Source organism: Prunus mume, linkage group LG3, assembly GCF_029339155.1.
Source record: "Prunus mume cultivar Tortuosa linkage group LG3, ASM2933915v1, whole genome shotgun sequence".
Classification (NCBI taxonomy): Eukaryota; Viridiplantae; Streptophyta; class Magnoliopsida; order Rosales; family Rosaceae; genus Prunus; species Prunus mume.
In genome coordinates, this window is record NC_142700.1 from 14,434,250 (window position 1) to 14,452,603 (window position 18,354).

Genomic DNA, 18,354 nt, shown 5'->3' on the forward strand with positions numbered 1-18,354 from the left:
GGAAACAATGCCATGCAATCCTAAAAATATTTCATTCCAGTCCTCAATAGACCTGATCAAATGTAATAGATAAGTAAAAGGGGAACAAAAGAGGGGTTGCTGCTACAAGTCAATCTGGGCAATGTAGCATTACACGAAACCACTAGAATACAGTAACCCAGATTTCCTAATTTCCATTTCGTCAAAACACATAAAAAAATACAGGCTATGTTTCTAAACCCACCTTCCGCTTTAGTTTATTTTTCTTCTTCTACTGGGATGGTTCATTTCTCCGAATGGCTATGGCATGAACCAGAACTAATATTTGGACTTCAGGGGATTCCTTATGCAATTCTAACATTCCAAGAATAGCTTTAGAGGCAAACAAGGTTATGCATGACATTGTTGAAAATTTGCCAACCATTTTTCTGGGCAAAGTTGTATCCTCAAATACGTATCTGACGCGGACAAGCTTAGCAAGTACACGATATACACCATGAATGTGGGCTTCTTTGGTCTTGCATCCTGTAAAAATGATATCATCAGCAGGTTCCTTTTGGTCTTACAGGACTAGAAATAAACTGCAGGTAAGCAAGAGAAGAAAAAAAAAATTAATATTGTTTTTATACAATTTTTAGTATTACAGTTACTTTTAAGTGCAGTACAGCCCATGAGCAGAAACATACTTACTCAATCTCCAAACCGCAAAATGTCACACTGCAAGCTTTTCTGAGGTAGAGACGGGCGTGAAATCAAAAAGCAGCAGACCGTTGCAGACAGCTTCAGCAAAATGTTATACTAGAAAAGATTCCAGATACCAAGGGTCTTTTACATGGTTCCATCTTGAGAAGATAAGCACCCATGTAAGATAAGTTCATAGAATCTGGTCTTTTATAACTGAAGTCAGAAACACAATGTAAGAATCAGCAGGATGAAAATGCCATGGGTGGAAAAAATCGCAAGAGTGATTCATTTTGATTCACTCCAGAAAGCCACAGTTTAAATTTTAAATATCAATTGAAATGAAAAGGGAAATAATCTGATCAGAGGACCAGAAAATTTGTTGATAGGGCTATTTTCTGGAACCTTTAAAAGAATACTACGGCTATCTATGCTTAGAAAATTGTCAACAAAATACCATTGACAAATTTAATATCTACAGAGCAAATAAATTAAATAAATTTGTTTAAACAGTTGGTCTACAACAAAAGGATTACCACAAAATCAGAGAATTATTTAGAGATTGAAAATAGAATCTGCCATAGCTTACTTTCAAAGCTAGATGAATTCTTGGTATAACTAAAGGGCCTATATAGGTCCATGCACAATTAAAAGTTCTATATTTTTCCCAAGGCATCGACACATTTAGACATCCAAGAATGCTACCTCAACATTCAAGAACTTTTTGTTACAGTAACTTTTGATTAGAAAAGAAGCTATAACTCATCCTCCATACAACACTGGCAGGACTAGGTACTTCCATAGCACAAATGGATTTTTCTATACCTCCAAAAAAAGCAGCTCAATTTCTTATTCTTTTTTCAATTTCCTGCCTCACTGTAAACCTTTAATTTTTTTTTCTTCTAAGGAAACATTATATTAACGACAGAAATGAAACATATCAAATTCCAAGTACAATAACAGAAAAAGAAAGCTTCATGAATGCTGCAGAGAAAAGAAAAGAAAGCTTCACGAAAGCTTCGAAATAACCAAAATCTGAGTTAATACCAAAGATCCTCCACCTCCATCCCACCATTGTCTTCAAAAAGTCTCCTATTTCTCTCTTTGGCCCTTTTCTTACCACCAAACTCTACATGCTTTTCACACGAGGCATGACACCCCTTTGGGATTGCCCAGCTCACTTCAGCCTCCCTGAACAGTTTTAAGGAACAGACTTAATGCAACTGTGTAGTGCAGAAACACATGATAAACCTTCTCCCCATCCTCTTTGATACACCAGTGAGGAGAAATACATGCCCATGGTTGCTCACTTTTCCATGATCGACCTTCAGAGTAGCCTTGGCTTTCCAGATCATACTGTACAACTGAAAATCAAAGGTAGTGGCATTACTACACAAGTAAGTACGACTTACAAGAACGGTTCCCTTCACCTTCCTTGCATCCAAATTATCAAGCACCAACCTGAATCTTCAGTATAGCCTGCAATGAAGAAAGGTCCTCGTTCTCGAAATCATTTAAACTCAAACCAAAAGTGCAGTTGAGTGAATCAGATGAGAATTCTACTAATCTTGCTACTGTTTTCTTATTATAATATGATAAGTTAAACAGCAGGGAACTTTTATTTCAAGGACAATTCTTCCACCCAACTGTCATACCAAAATCTCACCCTAGCCCCATTACCCACAACCTGGTAGGAACAAATCATACCCTTGACAAAACGTCTTTCCAAGGCCTCCAGCTAGAACCCCTCTGAGCTGGATTTTCATCCCGCCCATTCTCTTCAAACCCATGTTTACTTCTTATGACAGCATGCCACAATGACTCCCCTACTAAAGGAAATGTCCAAAGGCACTTACAAATTGCCAATGTTTAAGCCCCATCTTTCCGCGCTTTGAGTCACCAATTCCCATTTAACTAGATGGCCTTTTGCCCACCCTCTAAACCAGCCCAGGAAAAATTCATCATCTTTTCCAATTTAAGAGCTGCACCACTTGGTACTACAAGGATAATAATAAGTTGGTACTACATAGCTTGAAGCATAGCTAAACCCCCAGCGTGAAAGAGCCCCTTGAATCTCAATTGTTAGTCACTTTTCAAAGCTTCCAAAGTAACATTCTGATAATATTTAACTAAAATTGGAGAACAACACTTTTAGCCTGATGTCTTGCCATCCTAAAGAGTGGGGAGGACTACCAGAACACTATCTTATGGCTACTCATGCACTGAGGCAATCAAAGAGCTAGAGTGCGTGAATGCCATCTTGCTTGTGAAAGCAATGATGTCGGAAACATGGTTAAGTACTACTTACAAGGTAAGCTCCGGAGAGCGATGCATTCAATGTCTGGATAAGAGCTTATCGGATGTAGCAGGTCTTTCATGCATATGTAAAAACTAAGGAGACGGGTAACACAGAAGAGAAAGGATTAAGTTATCCAGCCATCAAAATTTAGAAAACATGCTTGACCATCAGCAGTAGGAGCAATCCTTTTGCATGACATCAATGATTCTAGCAAAAACATAGTTAAATTTATGCAATGCCAGCCATTAGACTCCAACTTTCTGCTATTCAAACTCAAGTTGATGAAAGTTTAGTTTTCAATAATTAAAAAACAAAGAAGCAAAAGCTGTGCTCTGTCATGCCTATTCACCCTTTTTATTTCCATCAAATTTCAGATTCTTTGCTTTCAACAATTATGCTTTTGAATTTTCTGGTTTGCAGCTTACTTTGTATAGCCGGGACTTAAGCATAAGCTAATATCATTAACTCATTTTATTCATAATTATTTTCTTTTTCAGAAACGAACTTACCAAATCTAAGAAAATCAGATCACACATACGGATACAAGCAAAAGAGAGAGGAAACTGACTCTATCAATGGTTGACAAAATTCAGTGTTTAAAGTGCTACAAGAGCAGCCAACGAATATCCAGTATAGAATTGTAAACCTCTTTATACCACCATTGAAGGATGGCTTGGTCAACTCAAAGAAATATTGCTGTAGAATGTGGAACCTTCAAATGATATTTTGGCCTGGTCATACAGCTTTTCACTTAGGCCTCCAAGAAAGGACAGGCAGCAAGCATTTTTCAGGTCTACAAGGAATTCTTTCTTCTTCTTTTCTTTTTTCTTTTGTTTTCAAAAAGGGGGCGGGGGCATGCGAAAACTGGATATGTATTTAAAAAAAGACCAACAATATTAAAACTTAGTCACTCTATCTCATTCCAAGTTTATTGGATGTCCCTGAAGGGACACAATCGTCAATCTGTGATGAACGAGGAACCCCCATCAGAATGGAATGAGTTTGATCTAAGGCACCTAATATGTGGTATCAAAGTAGGCCCAACTCCTCTCAATATTGCACCAAGCGCCCACATAATGATGTCCACGTAAATAATGGGACTCACGGGTAGGATGGAACAGGTAGGTAGGGGGTTTATATGTGGGGAAGAATGTCACAGACAAGAGCCCCACACTAGACAGGCAGAAATTCATTAGATCCTTTCATATTATATGAGTTACTGGATGGATAATGAAGGCGAAGGATAGGCATAAAGGGGAAGATTCAAAATTGGTACTCTTATGGCCGTGCCGTTCGGTGAGTAATTTGAATATCTTCATTGGAATAAGCATATAATCCAGAGTAGGGTTATCAACTAATACAAGTTATTCATAATCCAGAATGGTCGCCACAGAAAGATTTCAAATGTATCATGGACCTCCAAATGGTAAAATGGAATACTCCAATATCTAAGAAGTTCATTTTTAGTGAGGACTTTAATCAGTCACCTAGTAGGCTGTGTACTTAGGTAAAACTTAACATGAAAAATTCAAGAATCTCTTTCTTAATGCGTTTTTTTATAACCAAAATACCTCATACTCTATAGTAACCTAACTTGGAAATACTTGTCTGTTGTCAAGCCAGTGTTGCTGGATGCTTTTTAACTATTCAAGAGTACACTACAATTGGTAAAGTTTAATTTTAGTTTCTGAGATGTATTACAAGTTTTATTTAAATTGCTGTTTTTGGTAACCACAGACTCTTCACAATGTTGGCAAGGCAGGAAGCTATAAATGCTATATTAAGGGATAATTTTCTAGTAATGATTTCACTAGCAACAGCTATACAAAATCTGAATGCTTGAAAACTGTTGGATCTTCAAATTTCAACCTTAATGAGCTTTTCAGTTCTTCAGCAAAATGTGTATTATAGCAATTTCTTGTTAACTTAATCTATAAGGAAGGTAGAGACATGAAACCTCTTTGTTTTATAAAGAAAATGTATTTTCATCTCTTTAAGGCAAGGATTAAAATAAAAAAAAACATATCCATAGATCAATCAAATGAGCAAGACTTGTTTAGTTTGACCTAGTAAACAATTTTTGAACTGGGGTAGTTCCAAAATTCATCAGAAATATTTGTTACTGACCTAACCTTGACCACGGACATCCTTAGTAAAAGGTTACTCCATAACATCAAGGTTCTTGTACAAAAGACTTGATTCTCTTAGAGTAATGCATCATTGTCCTTAAGAGCATTATGAAGCACACAAGTTCCCAATTTTCTTGCTTCTTTTTTTGTTTTGGTAAAGATTGCATTTGCATTGTTTAGCCAATATTTTATCCTGAAACAATCACAAGTATATATTGCTGGAACTCTTAGAGAAATCCTCTCTTTTCTGACCCTATCTTTTCAAATTACCCTTATCAGAAAAAAAAAAATTTGAAAAAAAAAAAAACCGTAGAGTATTGAAATATTGTTATGGGAACAATGAAGAAAATTACTTCTTTTTGGCTTTGTAAGCTCAGAGAGTTTGATAAGCCTAAGAGAGAAGGAAGGTCTCCGTGACACTGACACACTAGGCTCTTGACTGAATGAGCATAAAGACCTTCAAGCATCCAACAAAGCACAAGGTTCACTTGGTCCTGGGAGAGGATAAGAACTTGTTTTAGAACATCAGTATAGTATCTGGAAAAGAGATTTAAGATTTAAGATTTAAGGAAGATGGAAAAATTTTCAATGAAAAACTAAAATTGCAAAATCAAATTATACATGGAAATTATAGAAACATATGCTTTTGTAAAGAAAGGTGACTACTTGAAAAGAAGCTGTTTACCTGGTCTCCCTTCAGCCTAGTAGTTTCCAAATTTTTTCCTGTCAGAAGAAAAGATATCACTTGTTGCTATTCAATTCAGTTAAGTAGCTCCTGCTATAAAAACTAAGGATCTAAGAAGTATCATGGGAACATCAGTCACATCCATATGTTACATCAGTTTCTCGGAAGACGAAGATGAAGAGAAAAGTTTCAATCATTCAGAGTTGAAAATTCTTGCATTGGACATCATATGAAAACACTAAGACAGAAGACGAAGTATGTAGCTTAGAAAATGTTTCGTATTTTAGAGGACATTAAAGCTGTAGTCACATGAAAAGAATATTGTAGCATGCAGTACCTTAAGAGCTTGAATAGAAGCAACAGAAGCTGGCGTCTTTTTTGTTCCAATAATCAGTTTTCCTTCTTGTTCTGTTCGATGAAACGTCACTGAAAAAATGCACCATGTTGGTCACAAAATTAGGACATCTTCGATGCATAGGATATATAGCTCATAAGTGAACATGTTTAAAACACACACAAACTTTCAGGAAATTCCCTGTATAAAAATGAAAAAGTATTCAAGATAGTTAAATCATTTATGCCAATATAATTGTGTTTATTTATTTTATAATGGGATTGACGTCAATATCATTGAGTACATAATTCATACATATGATATCAGTGGTAGAAAAAGTAATAAAAAGGTCAAGGCATTTAGTTGAGTGTAGCTCTACTTCAAATCAGGATTTGAGGTTAGCTAAAAAGTAGGCACTATCAAACTCCTGAACAATGAAACTAAGAGAGAGAGAAGAGAGAGAGAGAGAGAGAGAGAGAATCATCAACAAACCATAGAGAACAACTTGTCACAAAAAACAAAACAAACAAAAAAACTTAAATGAATTAAATAAAAGGATGTCCAGACTTTGTAAACTGAGTTATATGATACCTGTGTCCCCAACTTGCCACTGATTTAAGATCATGTAATCCTTGAGTCCTTCTAATACATACATCTTTTTGCTGTTACTATTTTGCCAGCAACGATATTGAAACTTCCAGTCCCTGCCTGTGTAATCCTGAATTGCGATGGGGAATCCTTGTGTTTCAGAAATTTTTGGAAAATGGGCCTGTTTCATTGTGAGCAGCACACAAAACTTCAAGAGTAAGGACAAAGATGTTTCCTGCTTGTTTAGATGAGTCAGAAATATATATTCTGAAAAAAAATAAATAAATAAAATAAAATAAAATAACCTAGCTGATTCAGTAAACAAAAGACAAATGCATAAAGAATAGTTTTATTTCCCCTCCCTAAGATCCCTTCTCATGTAAAGGTGACTGCTTTATTTTTTTGCCGGGAAGGATTTGGCTCTGCTACAAGAATCAATAGTTTGACACAACTGTTCTACTTTAAAATCGCAATTGGGTGTTTGTTGGTGTATGATTGTGTGTGTGAGAGAGAGAGTGAGAGAGTGAGAGAGAAAGAGGTAAGACCATCATGCTTGAGACTGGGGTTACAAATATTTACCTTATAGATTAAAGCAGTCAATTGACTCAATAGCCAAAATGATTGCTCAGACTAAAATATATTTTGTCAGTTCACAAGTATAAAACGATATAACAAAGGAAATTTTCAAGATTAAAAAGATGACAAATGAGATGAGTAGGAACAGGACAACATAGCAATAACAATTCAAAAGGCATGATATGAGGCACCCCCTTCTCAAAAAGTTTTCTGAAGGAAAAATCAAGTCCCTCAAAACTTTTGTTGGACTTGGGGTCACTGTTCATATTGCACCAGCAGCCATTCCCATTTTCAAATTGAAGCATAGGGAAAACCATGAAGAGCAATTATCGTTAATGTACTGAGATTAATCAAATACTAAATGAGCATTGGGACTTACCTCTGCACATTTCTTTGGTATCACTAGACGTGCTGTATTCAGGAAAGTATCACTTGCGGTTAATGACTTCTCAAACAGAGGTATAGCATCAATGTTCGATCTCAGATTGGGTCAAGGACTCACGGATTCAAAAATATAAACATAAAAACAAATATAAAATATAAAATAAAGGGGGGTAGCATAGAAGCAGTGCCCATATTTTATCACAATTGAAATGAACTCAATGCATTAAAAAAATCACTTCTATTACTATGAAAAATTATAAAATAACAAATTCCTTCTTTCAACTTCTAAGACCTATGACACACAAAAAATTAGTGGATACTTTCCAGAGATTTTCTGGAGCTGCTCATGACTTGTCATCTTAAGCAGACTTTGAGGATACAAATGGTTTTGAGTAGAGGCATCCACTCGTGGTGTTTCACTCTCTACTCCTTCTTCACAACCTGTATGTCCGCTAGAATCCACATTAGAGTTTTCTCCAATATGTGCAGAAGCTTTTCCTTTAGATGATCCAGGAGAACAGCATTCAGCAATTATCTCACTAGATGCCACAGAATGGGTATCAGAATCAGATAATGTTGTTAAATACATCCCTTCATTGGCAGCTGAAAAAGTAGAGGACTGGCTAGAGTCAGTAATCACTACCTCATTCCAGTGATTTTTCTGAATCAATAATGATAACCACTATAACAGCACAGAATTGCAACCCATAACTATTTTTGGCGAGGGAGAAGAATAGGGAAGATAAATTACATAGATTAAAAGTGATAAGAGAAGAAAAGAAATCACTAAGAAAAGTTATGTTAAGTCTTTCTTTTAGGATCATGACATACTTAAAAAGAAAAACTAAGAAAACAAGTTTGGGAAAAATTTCACCACAAAAACAATTATGCTGTAAGTTTGTAACCAGGATTTCTTCATTTAATTTTTCCTCCAACTTTCCTTGCCTATGAAAATTGAGGAAAAGAAAAGGACATTTTTCTTCAGCTCACTGCATTTCTTGCACTCCATTGTTTTTTTTCTTTCTCCCCTTTAAGTTTAAATGACAAAACTGTGTGTTCTTTTTTTCTTTTAAGTTCTTGGAGACATTTTCAACTCAAGCGTATAGTTGAGGACACAAACATTAAGTGCAAAACTTAACATGGGAATGAGGTGTCTAATAAACACAATTCTGAGAATCTAGATACACACATGCATATATTTGAAAGTTGACAATGTATGCTTTAGCATGCAGCAAACCAAACATACTAAAAATAACAATCTATAACGATTAAGAAAAAGAATGACACAGTCCCAACTTCAAGACTTCTAAGGTAAAGTAGTTGAGTTATTTCATAAGTTTCCAAATGAGCATCGGATGCGGATGGATACACATGTTGTCCCTTCAAGCATTCCAGCACTCTTTTTTAACAAGGGAAACACCACACAAACCATATATTGAAACAAGGCATCTGAGTTTATATAAAAATGCTTTAGAACGTATTAATTTTCAAATTTCCACAGATAAGGTATACAAGTCATAAAAACACAAACATCACTTATCACTTCACCTGACTCCATAGATTTTTTACTTCGCAATAAGCATTTACTGCAACCTACACCTCCATAGTCCAGTTCCGTGTACGTGTGGCATGACATAATGCATCCACAGTGGAGTCGCTGCCAATTATTAGTTAAAATTAATGGTAAATAAAACAAAATTTTTGGTATCTAAAACAAAATCTGGAGTTCAGAAATTTTGTTGATCCGAATATAGATCCAAAAAGCCAAAAACAAACAAAGGGTGAAGTTGCCAGCTCACCTTCTTGCAGCCATCACAGTGTCTCCATCCATCAGACTTGGAATGAAAAGTTTCACAGAACTGATCATGTATATAAGCATAACTAAATTTGCAAATAATCAAGTCAGTTACCAGAAACTCTGAAGAATAGTGCGACAATGTATCAATTTTCACTTGCAGACTTACTGAATAACCAAGTTAATGCATATCAAATATGACAATGAAAGGATATTGATCATGTGATCAAAGTAACCCACATACCCATTAAACAATTAAATGGCTGGTCTAGATAGCATACCGTTATAATATTCAAAGGCGACAATTCATCTAGAAAACCTAACTAGAGAAGCAGATAATGATAACACTAAGAAAACTAAACACTCAGACCCCAAAAAAAAAAAAAAAAAAAAAAATCTAAACACAAACACAAAGTCAGTTTTACACCATTAATTATACCTTATCTATCTGATAAGGAAATTCTTGTGACTCTAGCCTCATGCAAGCTATTTATTGCCACTAATTTGGACTAAGGATGTGTCTTTGAATATGACTTGCTTACGTAGGATCAAGACTTTTTTTCCCAACTGTTGACATCCTTACTGGTGTAAAACCCAGGAAGCAAAAGATCGCAAGAGGCTAAGTTGAAGATAATAGAGACCGAAGGATAAAACCAAAATGAACATTAATTCTCTGTAATTTTTTCAGTGCCCAATGCTGTCTAACAGAACGACAATGTCCCAAGTCAGTTTATGGAGCTGAACAAATCCAAATAAGGAAACCTTAGAATTACCCTAAAGGCGGTAACAAATCCAATATGAAGTCTCAAGATACTTCAATATGTCAACCAGAAAATTGAAAATCCTAAACTATGAAGCTACACCTACGTCAACGTCGCACATAAGTGAGTAGGCACACATCACAACTCCGGCACTTACTCTCATCTAGCTTAACAAAGTGCAAATATTGGTAAATAAATACAGAGGTAAATGAAAATATTATTTCCAAATACGTTACCCACTTGAGTCTCTCTAGGATCTTTAATGTAACTCTTAGATTTCCTATTTTCTTATACAATTATTCTTCTTTTTAGTCCTATGAACATAAAGATTAATTACATCTCTCAAGACCATACCTAGTTAACTGCCAACCATGTATGAAGCTGGTTTCACACAAGCATAGGATTGTAGCCTGAAATTTGATTGAGAATGTCTCAAGGGGTGGAGCAAGGAAATTTTTAAGAGAGGGGCACCTCAAACAATTCAAAATTCTGACAATTTAAGCTAAAGGTTTTACTATTTATAAATCTCTAATTATGTGCTCTCTCTCATGTTTTTTAATTTGTGACATTAAAAATCTAATAGTTATGCATACCAACAAACTATATTAGACTCAAATTCAATAAAGAAAAATACATGAATTTACACAATAATAAATTTCATTCAACTACATATGTGCTAACATATGTACCTAAAAAGTCCATGAAAACACTACAAGAAATTGATACCCTAGTATATGTTTAAATTCAAACTCTGAGTCAACGAGCAAGCGGTAACCAGAGAGAAGAAGGCATCATCAGACTCAAAGTAAGAGAGGGAAAGATTTGAAAGAGGTAGACAGGAGAGAATAGAGGTAGAGAAAGAAAAGACAGAGGGGAAGGGGACACTCGGAAATTTTAGAGCAATTTCATATTTTATTGAGAAAAATATACATGTAATCTTTTTCTTTAAAAAAAAAAAAGGAAATTTGAGGGAGGGGTGGAGAAGGGCACCTGCCTATCTCGAGCCTTAGCTCCCTCCACTCGTGGACTTGCCCTAAATTTCTCTTACAAGATCAGGATCACTTTCCGCATCATTGTCCCAAGTTGCAACATTAGGAAACCCTAAACCACCAACATTGTCCAAGAATGGCTTCATGTAGTAGAAGTCAAAAACAAAGGTCTAGGACTGTATTCTAGGAAGTTCTTCTATAATGAACTCACCTATCTATGTTTAAGAGAAGACTCTGGATGGAACATACGCTTATTTCTGGTGGTATGCCAACAAACCCTCGTGACCATGACTTCGCAAGCAAGTTATACCCAGCAATGTAGATTGAGAATGTGTTCTTCGGATTTACTACACTCTAGTGGGATCAAGACCCTTGTCCCCATCATTATTATCATTAATATTTGGCCCATGAAAATATAGTAAAAGATGGTAAGTAAACAAACATTAACTTTCGTTGCAAGATACACTAGTTACCTATTTTAAACCTTAATAATCCCATAAAAGGCAAGTAATTCTTTCACTTACTTGTGTCTTCCAAATGAGTCAACTACATTGTTTTTCTCCTACAATGTTTTTCTTCATAAATTGTGTAATAGATTTCTCCAAGTCCAATATGTATATGAGTCTGAGTTTGAAGAAGGGAAAAGAATTGTCGACCCCAGACTATTCAACATTTGTATGTTTCGATGCAACAAGAAGAAGTTATTTGGAGCAAGTAGTTTTGTTGCTTGTTTAATTGATCATATTTTTCTAATGAAGTGCGGTAGGGGCAGAGAGAACTTTTGGTGGAGCGGTGAATGCGTAGAGATTGGAAAGAACACCAATGACGAGGATCGATGTTGGACCAACATTGACATTGGGAGACAAGAACTAGGATCAAATGGCATTAGATACCGTGAGCTAGGACTGAATTCTCCATGAGATTCATACTTGAAGCTCAGAACAACCGCGTACAAAGGAGGAGTCCTCAAATTCATTATCAAATGAGGCATTGTTATTTAGGTAGTGGAAGGATTCTAGCAAGACCTTTATTCTAAGAAAGATCTACCATCAAACTATTTTGAAATTTTGCACACAAATCACATTTTCAAAAACAAAGCGCGTGGAGTTTCTTTGTTGAATTAATTTGTGCAAATGATGATGGACAAAGACACCATTTATATTTCAAAAAAGCGACATTTTTTACATAGTATGTCATGAATTTTATAGTCATGACCATACCAAATATTAGTATCCTTGGATTTTGAGAAATGTTCAAGTTGATCATCAAACTATCTTCACTTGGCTTTACTAGTGTAGATACAAGTAAAGGCAAGGAAAAGAAACACGTTCTTTAGGTCATAATAATGACTTTCTAAAAGTTAACCACGATGAACAAACAACAATAAAAGTAAGTTGTGAAGCATTAGGAAAAAGTTTACCAAAAAGGTAGTAACTACTACATAGTTCTTCATCGTTAGTCATTACTAGTGAGTCATGCACATCACCTTTAATCCTTTTACAACTTAAGGAGATCATATTGGAGCAATAAAAGACACCCTAATTTATGGAATTTATTAGAGTGACAAATTAGGAAAATATAGATTAATCAAAATGTTTGAAGAGAGAAATCCCATAATCTTCTTTACAAAAGCATCCACATTTATTATTATTTTGGGGTGCACAAAGGGGAATTGATCTTCTGATGAATGACAGAGGTGCTTTCTAGAAAAAGTCCTTTGCTATGTTGACGGGGAAGGAAAATGAAACTTCTTGAAAAGCGTCCACAGGCTATGAAGTAAAGCATGCCATACTACTAGGAAAAGCTCGAGCAACCTTCAACAAAAGAAATTGTACCCGAAAAACAACACATGCAAGTAGCAACATTCTAGAGAATATCCCTTGTAGTAAGTCATCGTCTTGTATGTAAGCTTTCTAAGCCTTAATGTTAAGCCTTGGAGCTAGCTGCCTTCCAACGAACACGTAAAAGCCTTGAAGCTAGTAGTTGTAACTTGCAAGGAGAGTCCCAATAATTTATATAGAAACACCAACAATTCCAAGGTTTCAAGATTCATGTCTTCCTTATATCCAAAAATCTAAGGAGCACTTGTTTCATGCGATGGGATCCTTCATGGGATGGGATCCTAGGAACCCTTACCCATTCCCATTTGAAGGATTTCTTAGAGACCCAATGGTATATTATTTTTTGAAAGCATAAATTTAAGGGTTTAGGTTCATTATCATTTATTTTAAATCAAACCTAACGAATAGGGATGGGTAGCCCACCTCATCATTTGGGAAAGCAAAGCACCTATTTTGGGGGTCTTGGATACCCATGGGTATCGGAAACCCAACCCTTCCTGGTGCGTGGCAGTAACAATAAGTTGCTGTCTAGCAGGTAGAATAAGGCCAAAACACAGTAGAAACAGATTTAAAAAAAGAAAAAGAAAATAGAGAGATTAAGCCATAGAATTGAAGTTGGAATGAAGATAATTGAGTTCTAGGGCAAGAATCCCAAAACTCTATAAATCGAATTATGGGATAATATTCATAACAAACTGAATGCAAAAGTCTCTTAAGAGCCTATTTATACTAGAGTAAAGCAGTCTAGCATTCCTATTCCTTGTTTATTAAGGAAACCAAATCCTACTAGTTCTTACCTAACAAATCTATTCCTACTAAGACTACTTAATAAATCCTAATCCTAACAGGAATAAACATGAAAGAAAAACATGACCAAAAAAAAAAAAACTAAAATTCCCAAATAGCTAGAACCCTGTCCTAATTTGCTAGGGTGTCCACATACTCTTGGAGAGCCTTGTAGATGCTCCTGCATCAAATCACTACTGATCTACACCACTTCCTTTCCCATGTTGGAACTTGCCAAATATGGAAAATAAATCACATACACATTCCCATGTGCCAAATCTGCAAGACCAACGCTACCTAAGAGACAATGAAATAAAACTGGCATGAACATTTACAGCATTAAGTCCCATCAGATTTACATGATCTTGCTCACTTCTTCCATATGTTGAGGCAAACAAAACCCAAGTTCTGCTCCTTTTCCAATGAATACTAATGCAACATCTGCAAAATTGGCTGATAAACAACTTCGACTTGCTAAATCCATGCATCAACCGAAATTCAAATTTTGGTTTGCTTCACAGGACAGTTATTGCATAAAGTAATGAATCTCTTTATTCGAATCCAAATTTTCATATGTAACCTTAAGACAGGGTATGAATGCCTGTTTTATGCACCAATTCATTTTCTCAGGATCACTAAAGGCCCAGCTTAAATAATAGAAGAGTTCACTTAATCAAATTTGAGTCTAGAAAAGCCCACACAACATTCAAACCAAAATGTTGACGAAGAAAATACATTACCCAATCAATAGCCATTTATATGTTCGTTCAATCAACCCATCAACATCCTAGTAGTAACTAGCACCATATATTAAAGTAAAACTTTTAATAATAATATTGCTGCTAGAAAATACAGTCATTGCATGCAGGAGCATATCCCCTGTAGTGTTTTGTTATGTTATATTCCCATTAACCTTATCCCATGCTAGTGTGAGCTCCCTCAACAGGGATAGACCCACAAGGAAAAAATGTCACGATTTCAACCTAGTCCCTTCTGTTTTATGCTAAAGGGAGTGAAGTCATATCCACCAAGGCTGAACCGAAAATCTTAACGGATAACATTAGCTGTTTTAAGTCAATCGATTAGAATCAATAACCCAGAATCACCACAAAAAATCAACAAATTTTAGAAATCAAAAGCAAAGAAAATCATGACACTTGACATTCCAAAAGGGCATTAAATCATTATCAACCTGGACCACCTACATCACAGAAAAACACACATAGAAACACTTTCAATTCAGTCCCAAAGAGCAAAGAGCAATATATATACCAGCAAAACAATCCAAGCCATACCTTTTCTCTTCAAAAAGGAAGGAAAAAAAAAAGCACTCTAATTTAAATCAAATAGAGCATGCAAACATGTCACATACCAGCAAAAAAAAAAGAAAAGAAGACAAATCCTTCAGAGAAACAAAAATGTAAAAGGAAAATTGGCTTACCCGCATTTCCCGCAGAGCTTAGCGAAAGAGCCATCTTTCAGCGGCCAGCCAGTAATGAACTCAGCAATCTCAGCCTTGCAGAAGAAGCAGTGCTCGGAAGCCATTGAAGCAACACAAAGAGTAAGAGAGAGAGAGCAAATGAGACAGAGAGAAACAGAGAGAGCAAACGAGAAAGAGAGAACAGAGAGAACAAACGAGAGCAAACGAGAGAGAGAGGCAGAGAAAGTGTTGAAAGATAAGGACATCCAGTATATATACGAGTGAGCGAGTGTGAGTCAGAGCCATTTCAGTGACAACGAAGACGATACGAGGAGGAATTGTGGCCTGCGGTCGCTCGCACCAGAGTCAAAAGGGAGTTTAGGGTTTTGGCAACGATTGATTGTGAGCTTTTGCAATCTGATTGGGTCTGATGTTTCCTGATGGGCGCGGGTGTAGTGGGGCGCGTCCGCAGGGGATCAGAGTTCTGAATTTTGATCCTTCCTGAGGAGGATAAGCAAGCATGGCATATTTGGCGTCCAGGCAACAACCAAACCTGCCATGTTTTGCCGTTACCTGTTCATGGCGCCGGTAGGTGCACAGAACTTCCCCTATTTTTTCTCTACAAGTGGGCCCTCCCGATTAGGATAATATTTGCTTAAGGTAATTTTAATTTTTAATTTTTAATTTTCTTTATTATTATTGGTTGAGAAAATCTAAACATGATTAATGAACAAATAGTCTTATTGCTTGCATGACTGCCATTTCATGAAAACATTTCCAAATGTCATGAGTTCAGCTGATTTTTCTCACTAATGTTGGATTATCTTTTTAATGTTTTTGGTTGTTTCAATTTTGTTATATAATCTAAAAGTAAATAAAACAAAAGATTAAAACAAAAATTATAATATTATTTTGGGAAGTTGGTGGCTTGAACAAAAATGTTAATTTGGCAAGTTGGTGGCTTGAATAAAAATTATAATGTTATTTTGGGAAGTTGGTGGCTTGAACAAAAATGTTAAATTGGCACCTGAATTTGGTATTATTTTGGGCTGTCAACGAATATAATGTAAACCATTGAAATTCTAAAAATGTGCCTCCTTTAAATTCCTTGTCATTTTCTCCATAAGGTATGTAATCTATAAGGCTGTACAGGATCCAAATCAATCTATCAAAACCGACCAATTCAATCCAATTTTATTGGTTTCAATAATATTGGCGGATTGGATTGGATTCAAAAAAAAAAAAAATCGATTAGATTGATTTGGTTAGCGAATCCAAAATTTGAAATCTAATACAAACTGAACCGATCCAACCTTTTAAAAAATATATGCAAATATTTGCATTTCCTAGTATTTGAACTAGAACCAAGTACAACATATTTAAAAACCAACACACCAACACAACTTTGTTGATATTCTTTTGAAAAACTATATTAATATAGCATAACAATTCTAGATTTCTATGTGCAAATCCATAGTTTTAAAATTTAAATGCTGAGACTTTTCAATTTAGTGACCTTTGACGTTCCAGTTCCAATTCTAGTACAAATAAAACACCTCTAATGTTGCAGCTTTCACGTTCCAAAAAAAGAAAATACCTTTGACGTTCTGGAGTTCAAACTTTTAGTTTCACTTTCACATTTCATAACCTAACACCATGGCTTCATCTGCATCTTCTTACTTGGTAAGTTTTCATTATTTTGGATTCAAGAACTCAATGATTCAATTATTCATTTTGCATCTTCTCAAGCATGAAAATATTGGTGGAGTATTTATGAAACAGGTGACTACTCCAACTTCAACTTCCAATGAAAATCCAATTGGAAATACAAGTCACCCACCAACTTATACACCTTTAATTTCTAATGGGCCCGATATTGTCAAGCCTTCAAATGCTGAAGCATTGCCACAAGAAACCAAAGTCAATGATTCTACTTCCATAGAAGAAGGTAAGAAAAAAATTGCTAGACCTCTTTCAATTGTTTGGGAGCACTTTATTAAAATGCAAGATGATCCAAAAAAATCCCAAGGCAAAATGTAAATATTGCAACAAAGTATAGGCATGTGGTAGCAAAAGAAATGGGGCATCAAACTTTTTGAGTCATTTGGCAAATCAATGTTAAGAATATCTAGGTCGAGATATCAAGAAGCAAAAAACTTTGTCTTTCCAACCAAAGGAAAGCAAGGAGGAAGACAAACTGATTGCTACAAGTTATAGTCCAGAGAAATGTAGGGAAGCAATTGTTAGATATATTATACTTGATGAACAACCCTTTAGAGTTGTAGAGGGTGAGGGTTTTAGGGATATGTTACGTGTTTTTGAACCTAGGCTTGTGTGGAGTGAGTGAAAATTTCTTCACATAAAGCTATATGTCAAGATGTTTCGACAAGGTGGAATTCTACTTATTTAATATTAGAAGTTGCAGAAAAATATCAAAAAGCTTTTGAATGCTTAGAGGAACAAGATACACTATATGTTCGTGAGTTTTGTGTGGATGAAAGGAAAAGGGCTCCCACCTCATTGGATTGGAATAATGCCCGCCACTTTATTAAGTTTTTGAAAGTCTTTTATGATGCAACTCTAGTATTTTATGGTACTTTGTATGTAACCTCAAATCTGTTTCTGAAACAACTATGTATGGTTCATGCGCAATTGCAAAGTTGGAGTCATAGTAAAGATGTTTTTCTTAAGATTATGGCTGAGAATATGCTGAAGAAGTATGAAATATATTGGGGAAGCTACCAAAAAATTAACATGTATTTGTTTGTTGTTGTTTTACTTGATCCTCATTACAAGGAACGTTATTTGCAGTATTGTTTTTCTTTGTTATGTGGTGAAGATAAAGCTAGTGAGATGACAAGTAAAGTGAGAAGTAATTTGAATGAATTGTATGATCAATATAAATTGCTTTACCAAGATAATGTTGCACATAAGGATGAGACTCATAATCCAAGTGAGATGGAGATTGATAGTAATGAAGTAGATTTTGCTACTGCTTTCACAACTAGATTCATGAAACTTGTGGAGAAAACTGATGGTGAAGAGTTGAAAATAGAAGTTGATAGGTATTTAATTGAAACATGTGAGAATCCAAAAAATGAGAACTT

At 35.4% G+C, this 18,354-nt stretch overlaps 1 protein-coding gene across 18 annotated transcripts; it reads right to left on the reverse strand.

Moving 5' to 3' along the window:
• Positions 1 to 10: 10 nt before the first annotated feature.
• Positions 11 to 15,829, reverse strand: LOC103326274 (B3 domain-containing transcription repressor VAL1-like). Of its 18 annotated transcripts, XR_016125099.1 has the most exons (13): positions 15,269 to 15,823; positions 9,455 to 9,536; positions 9,204 to 9,312; positions 7,976 to 8,258; positions 7,651 to 7,750; positions 6,699 to 6,876; positions 6,111 to 6,199; positions 5,774 to 5,811; positions 5,442 to 5,582; positions 2,122 to 2,139; positions 1,708 to 2,024; positions 670 to 876; positions 11 to 560 (listed from the first exon to the last, which is right to left on the reverse strand). XR_016125099.1 is itself a non-coding variant. In XM_008228485.3 (9 exons), the coding sequence occupies exons 1-8, from the start codon at positions 15,511 to 15,513 to the stop codon at positions 5,785 to 5,787; spliced, it is 1,113 nt and encodes a 370-aa protein (XP_008226707.3). In that variant the 5' UTR covers positions 15,514 to 15,823; the 3' UTR covers positions 5,383 to 5,582; positions 5,774 to 5,784. The 18 variants fall into 18 exon arrangements, 1 of the variants encoding a protein (XP_008226707.3); XR_016125108.1 differs by lacking the exon at positions 2,122 to 2,139 and having other exon boundaries at positions 8,036 to 8,258; XR_016125107.1 differs by having other exon boundaries at positions 1,708 to 2,139; positions 8,036 to 8,258.
• Positions 15,830 to 18,354: the final 2,525 nt, after the last annotated feature.